This window comes from Ambystoma mexicanum, chromosome 11, assembly GCF_040938575.1.
Source record: "Ambystoma mexicanum isolate Mex_15411 chromosome 11, UKY_AmexF1_1, whole genome shotgun sequence".
NCBI lineage: Eukaryota > Metazoa > Chordata > Amphibia > Caudata > Ambystomatidae > Ambystoma > Ambystoma mexicanum.
In genome coordinates this window covers 1,263,079,649-1,263,092,218 of record NC_090934.1, presented here as the reverse complement: position 1 = coordinate 1,263,092,218, position 12,570 = coordinate 1,263,079,649, and the positions used below count along the sequence as shown (strand labels likewise).

The window sequence follows — 12,570 nt, the reverse complement described above, 5'->3', positions numbered from 1 at the left end:
TAGTAAATCAGTGCTTGTTTGCTCTTTATTCTGCATGAATAAATTAGCTGGATTGTGTTTACAACAAAACATTATTAGTCGCATCAGGGTAGATGGGAGGGGAATTTAATTCCTAGCAAGGGGTTAAAGGACTTTCCGCAAGATTATACTGTGTCTTCTGAAGATGATCGTCCCCCAGTCTCATAAGGGGCTTCCCTTCCCAGGTGATCATCCTGCTACGCACCACCCACAGGGAGATTATTGTGCTCTGGACGCACCGCCCTGGCCCCCTGGGAAAGGTCTCCCCCTAGAGGAGAAGGGATGATATCCTCAGATTCCTCACAATTCGTATTAATTATTTCAGGACATAAGCGGTATATCAATGAAAGCATATATGTCCAGTATACCAGGAAAAGTGCGAAACAACTACGTGAATAATGGGAGTGCCAGGTAACAGAATTAAACACATCCAGATATGGGAGCCGCCAGGGGGTGCCGAGATGAACTGACGGGTCTCGGACGATCTCCTCCCTTGGGTGCGGAATGTTACGGTTTGGCCACCCCACCCCCATGGAAGTCCAGGTGTGACCCCCCCCCCCAGTGTGTGCTGAAGCTGGTGGGCGGCAGGTGAACGTGCCTGCGGTGCCGGTAGGCTTCTTCGAGCCGGAGATCAGCCGGCGTCTAGCAAGCAGTGAGAGCAAAGTGACTGCACACCCGGCGGCGGGAACCGTGAGGTTGTTAACTACCTGCCGGAGGGGGAGGGGCAGAAGACTGGCCGCGGCCTTCGCCCCCGCAGCAAGGAGCTTTGGAATGATGGTCGCGGACCCGGCGGGGGCTGCGAGCGGGGAGCCTGGAGCGGTCCTGGAGGGCCGAGCAGCCCTGCTAGTGGAGCCCTGGGTGTCGGGTCCCGAGTGCCTGGAGAGGCTCGCCAGCTCGCCCCGCGGAGCAGCTCTATTGGCAGGGCTTTCCGGGTGTGTGCGGCCCGAAGCGGTGGTGCCCGCTCGATCCTGTGGGGCCCGGTAATCCCCCCCCTGGGTTGGACTTTTACCCAGGTTGGACTTTTCCCCCAGGTTTGACTTTTCTTGGGCCGGAACGGCCCGTGTGGATTCTGGCAGGGGCTGGCGGTCTGCCCATATCTCGCTAGCCTTTGTCGCCCGAGCCGGTTTGCTGTGGATCCGTCATTAAACCCGGACTGTCTACGTGCCAGATATGTGTTAGGATTTGGGCTGGTGTCCCCAGTACTTCATGGTGCAGTAGGAGGTCTGTTTTGTCTCTTTGGTGATCCCTCTGAGAACTTTGGTACCGGAACCGTGGGGGAAGCCTGCGGGGGACACTACTGGCCAGGCTTTTGCCCCGCATTTACGGGTCGTCACCAGGCATCTGGGTGGTACGGTCTGGAATACCCGTCCGCTGGTGGTGGGGCACCTCGGACTCTGGGGTGGAGCTCGCAGGTCGGCTCTGCAGTGCGCCGGGCCGGTGGACTTTGCTGGTGGGTCTCGTGCATGGATCTGTACTGCTGGATCTCCTGGAGCTCGCTAGTAGTTGTGACCCGCCTGGTATCTCCCCAGAGTGTAGGGGGCTGAGCATCATCTGGTTCACTAGGAGGACTTGGTTGTCTGCGGGGGGTTCTCTTTGTGCCTGCCTCTGGAGTGTCTCAGGTGGTTCACGCCTTTCTGGTTCCTAGATGGAGGGGGTGCAATCACAGCAGAAATATCGGCGTGCCACTGAACCGGCGCCAGGCGGGACCACTATGCAGGCAGCAAGTCTAGCAGAGACATCAGAGGCTCAATCCATGAGCCAGAACATGGCGGCCCTGTTGGAGGAGATCCGTGGCTTCAGGGCTGATATTGGCAGGCGGCTTGACTATCTAGATAAAAAGGTGGACACTGTTGAGGACCGTGTCCAAGCCTTGGAGGCCAACCAGACCTCGGCAGACCTTTTCGAAATGAAATTCGACATGCGCCTGGCAGAGTTAGAGAGGCGAGAGGAGAAGGTCGCTCTTAAGCTTGATGACTTAGAGAATAGGGAACGGCAATCCAACCTAAGGTTTCTGGGTATTCCGGAGCGGGAGGGGGAGACCCAGCTGGACATTGTGATGAGAGTCAAGTCAATCATAAGTAAGCTCTTTGATGGAGAGAATACCAGCGAACCCACCTTTGATAGAGTCCACAGAGCGGGAAGCCACGTGGGAGGTCCGGTATCTGTTCTGGTCAAATTTCACTACTATGTGGAGAAGTCGAAGATTCTGGAGCTGGCACGCCGGAAGGGCCCTATGGGGTGGGAGGGTGCCAAAATAACGATCTATCAAGACCTATCGGCGCTCACCCTCGCCCACCGGAGACTGTGTGGCCCTCTGACTAAGTGGCTCCAGACTAAGGGAGTGTGTTATAGGTGGGGATACCCCTTCTCCCTTTTGTTCGAGTTTGACGGCTATAAGTAGTCCCTGTCTACAGAGTCGGAGATTCAGAAAGTTTCTAGCAAATTGCTGGGGGCCACACCCTCAGGTCCGGAGTTGGGAGCCGAGGAGGAGGGGAGGCGGTGGGGTCCTTCGGACGCGACGGGTCGGCACCGTGTCCGTGGGCACAGGAAATACAGAAAGGTGGCGCCGCCTTCCCCAGAGCAGACTACGATGGGCCGTTGATGTGGTGGGCCCTGCTTCTTATGCAGGCTTGAGTGCCTGGGGACCTTATGGTAGGTTATCTGTCCTCACGCAAGACTGTTGTGTCCTTTCTGGGTTCAGTTGGCAGGGCTATGCTTAGTTGGTGGGGTGGGGGTATGGAATTTGAACTGTTGGGTTGTGTTCTTGCAATCGGGGGGTACCAAAGTTTCTGGTTGCTTTTTTTAATATTCCGCCCAAGTGGAGGCGATCATTGGCAGCCTGGTGGTGTGACAAGTGGATGTTGTGTCCATTCCAAGCGCTCATGGGTAGGATGGGTGTGGGGTGGGGGGTGAGTGTTTGGTTGGGGAAGGGTGCAGTGGGTATCTTTCTTGGGAGTTGGGGTGGTTCACTTTTGGCACTTGGGTCTACCTGGTTTGAGGGGTTACATATGCGCTTATTTGGGCTTTACATGTGCACGGGGCTCTAGGGGTTGGGCACTCTCGATGGCCCCCTGGGTGGGGGCGGAAGATCTTTTCGGCTTTTCTTATGGTTGACTAATTCCAACTGATGTCGGTGGGTTCCTTAAATGTGCGGGGTGTGAACTCGCCGACTAAAAGGTCTTTGGTGTTGAGGGAATTTATTAGATTGAAGCTGCACTTCTCTTCCTACAGGAATCCCATTGGGTTAAGGTGAGGGAGCCTCCGTTCAGATCTAGGGCTGTCCAGTATCTGTTTCATGCTTCTTATGTGGCGAAAAAGCATGGGGTCGTTTTTTTGATTCCTCAGAATGCCCACTTCTCCCCTAAAGCCCAAATAGCTGATCCTGAAGGGTGTTTCATTATGGTGAAGGGAGAGCTGAGGGGCCGTCTCTTCACTTTTGTGGGTGTATATGCCCCAAATGAAGGGCAGGACACTTTTTGGGAGGGAATGCGTGACAGGGTCAGCGGATTTGTTGAAGACGCGCTAATTGTTGGGGGGGGACTTTAATATGGTTTTATGTCCGGAGAACGATAGATCCCCCAAGCCATGCCCCAACCTCAGTTACCATTTGAGGATGGCGGACTCATTCAACCGGGTTAATGGTGAGTTAGGTCTCGAGGATGCGCACCCAGCTTGGCGTGACCACAAATCCCTTTTTACGTTTTATTCCACGGTGCATCAATCCTTCGAGGATTGATTATCTGTTGGTGGATTCTGCGATCAGGGACTGCGTGTCCGATTTCGGGGTTGTGGCTGTTCCATGGTCCGATCATGACTTAGTTCGAGTCTCTTTGGGAATCCCTTCCCTGGCCCTGGGTAAGTCGAGGTGGATTTGCAATGACTCGTTGCTCACTGATAAGGAGCTGAGGCAGTCCCTTCTGTCTTCTATTGAGGAATTCTTTTGCCTGAATGACACGGGTGAGGTGGACTCTAAAATTGTTTTGGGATACATTCAAGGCCATGATTAGAGGGACGATGATTGAAATGGGAGCTAGGAGAAAGAGGGAGAGGTTGAGGGAGGAGTTGAAGTTGAGGGAGCAAATCGCTGTGATTCAGCCGGGGGGTAGGTTAAAAACGCAGATTGCCCCAGGCCAGCGCGTAGCGCTTCAGATCCTCAGAGCGAAACTATCCGCTCTTCTGAAAGCTTGCGTTCTTAAAACAACGGTACATGGAGAAAGGAGAAAAGGCAGATAAGATTTTAGCCTAGAGGTTGCGAGAGTTGCGTAATAGTAGGAGGGTTAACTGGGTCTCTGGCCAGGCTGGCGAGAAAATCTTGCAGGATAGCCAAATAGCAGAGCAGTTCAGGCAGTATTATGAGGCTCTCTATACTTCTGAATATGGTGGTGATAGTAATGAAGTGGATCAGTTCCTGGACTCCCTCCCTGTACCCTGTCTCACTCAGGAGTCCTCAGACTCTTTGGAGCTGCCTATCTTGGCTCAGGAAATTATCGACACTATCGCGTCCTTGAAGAGTGGTACTGCTCCAGGAGATGATGGTTTCTCAGTTCGATTCTATAAGGCCTTTCGCTCCACATTGGCCCTGTTCTTGTCTAAGGTGTACAAAGCAGCCCTGGAATCGGGTTCCCTCCCTAATACCATGATGGCTCCCTTTGTCAGTCGTATAGGCCCATCTCTCTCCTTAACGTAGATGTTAAAATTTTGGCTAAACTGTTGGCAAATAGGTTGTCTAAATTTCTCCCCTCTCTATTCCATGGTGATCTAGTTGGCTTCTTCCCCGGGCGCCAAGGTTCTGATAACTTAAGGAAAACCCTGGGCCTCCTGCATGAGGTGTCTAGGTGGGATTCTGAGGCTTATCTCCTTTCGTTGGATTCTGAAAAGGCCTTCGACCGCGTCGAGTGGCCTTACATGGCGAAGGTCCTGCGTAAGATGGGCTTGGGTGACAATTTTTGTGGGTGGGTTGCGGCCTTGTACAATGGCCCCCTAGCGCGGGTACTGGTGAACAGCTGCACTTCGGCTGATTTTTTGCTCTCCAGAGGTACCCGTCAGGGGTGCCCTCTCCCCCCTTTTGTATGCTCTGGCAATGGAGCCCTTTGCCATTGCGGTCAGGGCTGATGGTGGTGTTTCTGGAGTGCAGTGTGGGGACTGCAAATTCAAACTATCCCTATTCGCGGATGATATTCTAGTATACCTGACCAGACTTCATTAATCCCTCCCACATTTGTTAGGCTTTATCCGCTTCTTTGGGGCGTTCTCGGGGCTTAAAATCAACGTATCCAAGTCATGTATAATGCCAATGGGCGGGCTGGACCGTGAGATCAGCGGTTAATCAGTGGTGTATGGGATGAGAGTAGAGCGGGAGGCTACTAGATATCTTGGCACTAACATCCCCAGTGATCTAAACAAAGTGTATGAGCTAAATTATCCCCCTCTCTTGGCTAGGATCTTTCAGGATCTGACTAGGTGGGCTCCTCTCACTCTCTCTTGGTTTGGGCGCATGGTCTCAATTAAAATGAATGTGCTCCCCAGTCTCCTCTATCTTTTCTCGTCCCTTCCCTGCATTGTCCCGGACTCTTTTTTTTATTCTCTGCTATACCGTCTACTGTGTTTTGTCTGGAACGGTAAGAGGGCACAAGTGAAATATTCCACCCTGACCATCCCAAAGTCTCATGGTGGGTTTGGTCTCCCCGATTTTAAGTTGTACTATAAGGCAGCCCAGCTGCGGGTGATTATAACATCTGAGAGACGACCTTAGGACTTACTGGATGTATGTGGAAGATGTTCAGATTCATCCTTACAAAGTCAGGGATTTACTTTGGTCGCCTCCATGATCCCTCCCAGCAGGGGCTAAGTCACACCCGATCTTGTCTGTTCTGTGGGCAGCCTGGAAGCCCAGCAGAGACAATAAGCTCCTCACCTCCTGGCCTTGTCCCCTCTCTTCTCTATGGGGGCCCCCACTCAATATAGGATCCAGAGGTTTTCGTGGTCTGATCAGGGGGTGGAGAGGGCGGCACAGCTCTTTCATCTTGGTGAGTTTATTGAATTTGGCCAGTTGACGGAGGTGCTGTGTGAGAAACCGCTTTCCATCTTTGATTACCTGCGGCTTAAGGGTATCCTTACACAGGCTGGGTGGCAGGCTTCCCTGTCCCGTCCCTTAACCCCCTTTGAAAAAGTTTTTGTAGAGGCTAAGTCCAGAAAGGGATCGCTATCCAAGATATACAACATACTGGTTACAGCTAACTTAGAGGGTAGACAACCGTTCAAGCGTATCTGGGAGGAGAGATTGGGCATGACACTCGATGATAGTACATGGCAGGAAGTTTTCAGGGCTATCTTTAGGGGGGGTTTGTATACAGCTGCAATGGAGCATAATTTCAAGATTCTCCACTCTTGGCATCCTCCACCCGCCACTTTATCTAAGATGTTTCCCAGGGTATCCCCTATGTGTCCCAGGGAGTGCTTTCTCCGTGGTACTTGGTTCCACATGTGGTGGGATTGCCCGGTCATTCAGGTTTTCTGGGCGGAATTGCTTAGTTGGATCAAGAGCATCTTGGGGATGTGCCCTTCTCTTTACCCTCTGGAGGTCCTCTTGGGTACTCCTTTGCCCGATGGCGAGTCTGACCCATTCACTAGGGTGGTGAGTGCTATGTTACGGGCAGGGAGAATGGCCATGGCTCAAATTTGGAAAAGTCCCCGCGCCCCTTCTAAGGCGGAATGGCTAACTAAGTTATTAGCAATTTTTACGTATGAGAAACTGTCGGCCATAATCAATGATAACATGTCTTCTTTTTTACAGGAATGGACTATTGTTTTGTTAAGTGCGGACTGTGATGCCTTGAAATTGTAAACAGTCCAGATGTGGGGGGGAAGGTTGTATCTAAGGGAGTGTGGTTAGTTCGCTGGTGGTTCGCTGGCCCTCACATGACCCTCCGGGACCCTTTGACATTGAGGTTGTGTGGAAAAGTCTCAATGTATACTGCGTCCTTCTTCTATTCCCTGTGTACTCTCTGCTCTATTTAAACCAGGTAGTTTTTGGTTCTTTGGTTGGGGAGCGGGTGGGAGTGGGTATGTTATGCAACCGCTTTGCTTGTGTTTTACACCTAGCTATTGTAATGGTAGACTGGTAGAGGTCTATGTTTGTTGAAAAATTCAATAAAAACTAAGTGAAAAAAAAAACACATCCAGATATATAGATTGTAAATTTAAATCCTGCCATCAATTATCTTTGTATTTTCATTTTCCCGCTTTGTCTTTTTCTCTCCAAATATAATGCATCTGTCATTATGGAGTATATCAATTACACATACAGTACTGTACTCCTTATAATTTGAGACTAATGCACAGATAATTCTCAATCAATCATAGTTATAGCCTTGAAAAAGCCCTTGATGGGCAAAACACGTGCTGGTAAATATATATTGCTCACACAGAGATAATTTTGGCACTATGCTTTATTAAATATTTAATCTGTCTATCACTGATCTACGTCAAGTACAGTTTTACAAGCGTACTCGATCAAAGAGGTGAATGTTGCAGGACAGTGTTACAACTACTGGCCATTTAGGATTCAATTAATCATTGTAATTAACTAACACAGGTAGGGTGATATGAGTTAACAATTGTAAGGTGTTGAAGGTTGATTTACTGTATAGATCACTAGCATTCAGGTAATTTAGATGACCAGTATACAAAATATATAAGTGAATGATGTTAATGTATGATGCAACAAATTGCAAATCTGTATATTAAAATGTATTTCTAGACTCCTGAGACTCAATGTCATTTGATTGTATATAAAAGTGATAAGATGAACTAATAGAACAAGAAAACAAAATACATCTATAATGAAAATATGGGAATAGCATTCAAGATCACTGAGTGATTAAGGAGAAGAGTGCAAGATGCTTGGAATGTGGTTTTTCTAAAATATTATATTACTTTTGTGAATATATATACATAGAGATGAGTGAGAGTTGTGAATCCCAATTGAGGCTTTTATCAATATGTTGAAACTTTTTTCATTGTTTTTTTTAGAACGTGTGCTGTCAATATTCAGCATTGCAACGGGAACCCTGCCACAGATCCATTTACTGATCGACCAAGATCAGGATGATTGCATTGCTTTTTAATAAAATAAAGTATGGCCATTTTATCTCTGCCATTACCATTGTCCTAGCTAATTAGATCATCTTCAATTCTCCAATATCACTTCCACCTACTGACACCTTTTATGGATTTGTGGTGCCCTCTAAAATATTAATAACGTTGACAAATGTGCACAATATGAAAGACAGGAAAAGAAAATGTGTTTGTAGAAGTATCCTTGCTTGAAATTCATTCACATCACTTGGATATCTCACACATATATGCTCTAACACATAAGGGGTGTATGTCATATGTTTATTTTTTTTATGGAGGCTGCTCTGGTTTCCCTTTACCATTGCTTCATGCACATAATTTTGTTGGGGCCATTTTGTACGGTTGCCAGCAGAATGTCTGCATTCTATGCAGTATCCTTGCTGCCCTCTTTGTGAGGGTGAGCAAGTATTTTACAATCAGACAGCTACAGCTGCTTGGCAAGCGGAGCGTTTCCTGGAAGAGAAAAAGCTACACTACATAGAAATGGCATGTTAGCTACGTTAATATTTTACTGTGTTTTACTGGATATTTTTAAATTAGAACGAGTACCTTTGGGGCTCAAAACATGTATAATACGGTTTTACAATTCAAACATAAATAACAGTACTTTTGCACACACTTACCAAATTAATCACCGAACTATTGCCCTGCTCCCAAATGAAGCTGCCAATTTGGTTTCTAATTTCTGTAGATATGAAAATGTCAAGTCAGAAAAATCACAAATGCACAAAATCCATGTTTTACCTATTCCTACTAAATAGATGCAATGTCATGTTAAGCTCAACCGTTTCAGAAACAAAAGCTTACTAAAAGGCATTTGTAAGGACTGCAGAAAAACTTATCCAAGCTGCAAGTAATTGGTTTAAATGATTCATCACATATATCAGTCCCTTCTAGGCTGTCTTGAACTCATCGTTGCTGATTTTATATGGAATTGCATGCACTTATTCCAAAGGACATTTATTCTGGGTTTCCTTTGTTTAAAAATACTTTGTCATTGATTGTGCACTGAATATTGTTGCTTGCCCCCCACATTAAGTGTGCCCTTGATATCAAGTGTTTTGCCAATACCACGGCTTCCTCAGTGGGATTTTATGCACAAACCCGATTGTTGCAGTACTAAGAGAGCTGTGTGTTTCATCCACTCCACACTCTCAAAATTTAATCACAACTGGAGCAACACCACTACACCATAGGGAGGTCATCGTCTGTTCCCCTTTCCCCTCCAGAACCTATACAGTTGGGATTGACCTGCTGAACCTTAACCCTAGAGGAAAAGCAACATAGGAGGGCTGAGCCTTTGGCTTTATTGTGGTCAAGAGGGTCACTTTATCAGGGAGTGAGCGTTGTGGTGGGTCAGAGGAAGGATGCAGACACAGCAAGCACACTTCAAAGACTGGTTTCTTTATTAAGAACAAGGCTTACCTTTTCCTATTGCTATGTGGGTTTCCCTACCTACCAAGCTAACTAAGGTGCTTGTCAGTCTCTCATGAATAGCCCAAGGAATACGTCCACAGTCCAAAACTAACCCTACCACTATTCCAACATCTAATGACAGGAGAATGACTCTTTCTCCTGGGCTTTGCGTCTTGCAAATTTCTTCCTGGTTCTTCTTAATTGGTGATTTTTAAATCTTCTTTTGTGACTTCTTTAATCAGTTTGTGGAACTCTTTCAAGATTGGGGTGAATCCTGTGATCCGCATTAATGGAATTTTCGTAACTTGGGCTCTCCGTTTGGGATTTGGCTTCTGGATGATTATAATTCACTTCTTTCCTGGATAGTCCTCGTCTTGTACCAACTCTAAGAGTTTCTTTATATTTCAACTCATTGCATTCCATTTCATTTAAGTTCCCTTCTTTCCTTTTCCAATAAAGGGGTACTCGCTTTTTTCCAGGGTAGAGGTATCCAGATTATAGAATTCTCCGTCTTGGGGTTTTCTTTTCTTCTTAATTTATATTATTATTTATCTTCATAAAATTTTCCTTCAAGTTTATAGTCTCTGTCCTTTGACACATAGCACTGTGCCTTTCTCCCCAGGCTCTGTCTTAGTTTCTCGCTCAATATTTATTGCATTGGGTTTCTCTCATTATCATGATTCCACATGCTTACTTTCCATGTTATGCGCTCATCGATTTGAATGGGACAGGTATAAGCAGCCCCATGACAATTGTCCGGCGGCCTTCCGGATCTCCCATTCTCCCCGTTACCTTGTATTCTCTGGGACAACGGGGTTCATGGTGTTCTTCTCTTTCCTGGCTACTCCGATGTCCCGCTCTCATTGTGGACTTATTGGCAGTCCTGTTGGTATCCGAATGTAATGTGGTTTTGACTGCCTAGTGATTTCGGTGTTGTATTGTGGACCACTGCCACAAAGTCTCTGTGGTCATGCCACCACCATTAGCTTCTCACGCTTCGTGTCCAGCGTTCTGCTTCCGGCTCCAGGGCAGTTTCCAAATTCACTGGCTCTGCGGGTTGCAGAGTCTACTCTCCTCGCAGGGGTTACGTTGCGGTGGGCCTTCCCTGGTTGACGTTCGAGTCTCTCTCCTTTCGCTTGTTGCAGTGTCTCTCCCTATTTCAGCCTTCTCGTCCCAGTAAAATGGGGATTTCCATTTAAAGTGAAATGCTCTCTATCTTGGTGGCAATAACATGTTAGTTCTCTATTCATACAAGTCTCTGTATTGTATATTATTTTGTAGGTCTGATATTCCCAAGTAGGCCACATCTAGGTATCCTTTAGGGAGTTCCTCACAGAACAGGAGTCCTTGTCCACACAGGGGGGAGTCTCTTGCAGCAAGGTCCCACTTGGCTCCACTCCTAGGGAGGTTGTTGGAGCGGGCTCACCTCCCTAGCCTCACAAAGGGGTGGGGGGGCCCGTCACCCTTGGGGAGAAGGGACAAATACCATTGATTCGTCACATACCCTTGCCCATCTCCATTCATAAAAAAAGCAGCTTAAGAAGTCAGCATTGCCTTGTTCCTGCCCATTTCGGTGTTCGCCAGTAAAACAAAACGATTCTAAGTCCAAGAACTACCTCATTACTGTGGAATTGGTGTCGTTCTGCAAGCTTATCCAGATCAAAGGAGAATGGTCTGTAATGAATCTGAACTTTCTGCCATTCCGGTGGTATCTCAAGTATGTGACAGCCCATTTTATAGCCAAAGTCCCAAGGTCAACAGTAGCATACGATTGTTTTCTAGTAAAAGGTTTCCTGCTGTTATAATACCGGATGTTCAACGCTCTCGTGTTCTTTTGACAGTACGGTGCCCAACCCCATTTTACATCCATCCGCTTTCCGCTTTAAAAAAGAAACACTCTATTGAAGTCTGGCATCTTCAAGACCAGCTCGTTACAGAGGAGGTTTTTCAGTCCACCAAAACTCACTCGATCCGTAGACGGTAGACCAGTTCAGGAGGATCCCCATCAGTGGAAGGTCCTTCGGGGAGTAAGGGTGAGACAACCAATGGTGAGACGTGGTATTTCTCCCCCCCACCCCAATCCGGTAGCCATGCCCTATCCTATCCTATGTCCCAACGCCCTCCCACCCCCTCTGCACAAACACTGGGACGAGGAAAAGGGCGACAGAATAAAGACGCCAACCCTTACATATCTCATTGGACATGTCCCGCTAATCGGGTCAAGCAAAGTCACATACTTGACTTTAATCACATACATCTAAAACCCATTAGCTCTCCCCAGAGGGATAAAAGGGGGAACCATAGAGGAACACTCTGAGCAAGGTGGAACACGCGAAGAAGCAGAACTTCCTGGGCGAAGGCAAACCTACTGGAGCAGAGCGACCGACAGAGGGACAAGAGCAAAGGGCAGAGAACCCCAGGAGATCCCTGCAGTAGGTCGTTGCCTCCGAAGAGATGTGAAAGATATGCGAAGAAGGCCAAATCCCAGACAATAAGACTGCATTGTATTTCAAGGACACCAGCGAGCCTCCCTGGTGGACGACAGAGTTGGGGAGGCGACGCCAAACTTGTGGTATTAACCGTGACGCATGAATTCAAACTGCAAAGACAGGAAAGGAATGCACACAGCCGGTGAGTTGGCGAACAACACGAAAGGACGGTGGGTGTTAAGGGAAGATTGAAGTTGCAACAGTCCATCTCAGAATTGAAGGCTGCACGCATGTAGATGAGACGCAAAAGAAGGCAGACCTGTGATGAACTTTAAAAAACTGATAACTGTGAAGCCAGTGATGCAGAGTAGCGGAGTGGTCCGACAAAAGGAAGTAGCCCACTCAAAAGTCTCAGCGAAATATGTGATATCTTGTTTTAAAGAAGCAAAGTGAACAAACTCTAAAATCCACAATGGTCAAGATTAACCCTGGCGAGATGAGAAGTTAAAAGGTTGTTACTTTAAGATAAAGATTTCTATGAACAATTGTGCTCATGGTGCTGATCTACGAA

At 47.6% G+C, this 12,570-nt stretch overlaps 1 protein-coding gene across 1 annotated transcript in view; it reads right to left on the bottom strand.

Annotated features, from left to right (window-relative positions):
* The window catches only part of TERB2 (telomere repeat binding bouquet formation protein 2), a 446,976-nt gene that overhangs the window by 228,559 nt on the left and 205,847 nt on the right, over positions 1–12,570 (bottom strand). Inside the window, exon 4 of the mRNA XM_069625425.1 lies at positions 8,778–8,839. Coding sequence (XP_069481526.1) covers positions 8,778–8,839 — 62 coding nt within the window. The remainder of the gene's footprint in view (positions 1–8,777; positions 8,840–12,570) is intronic.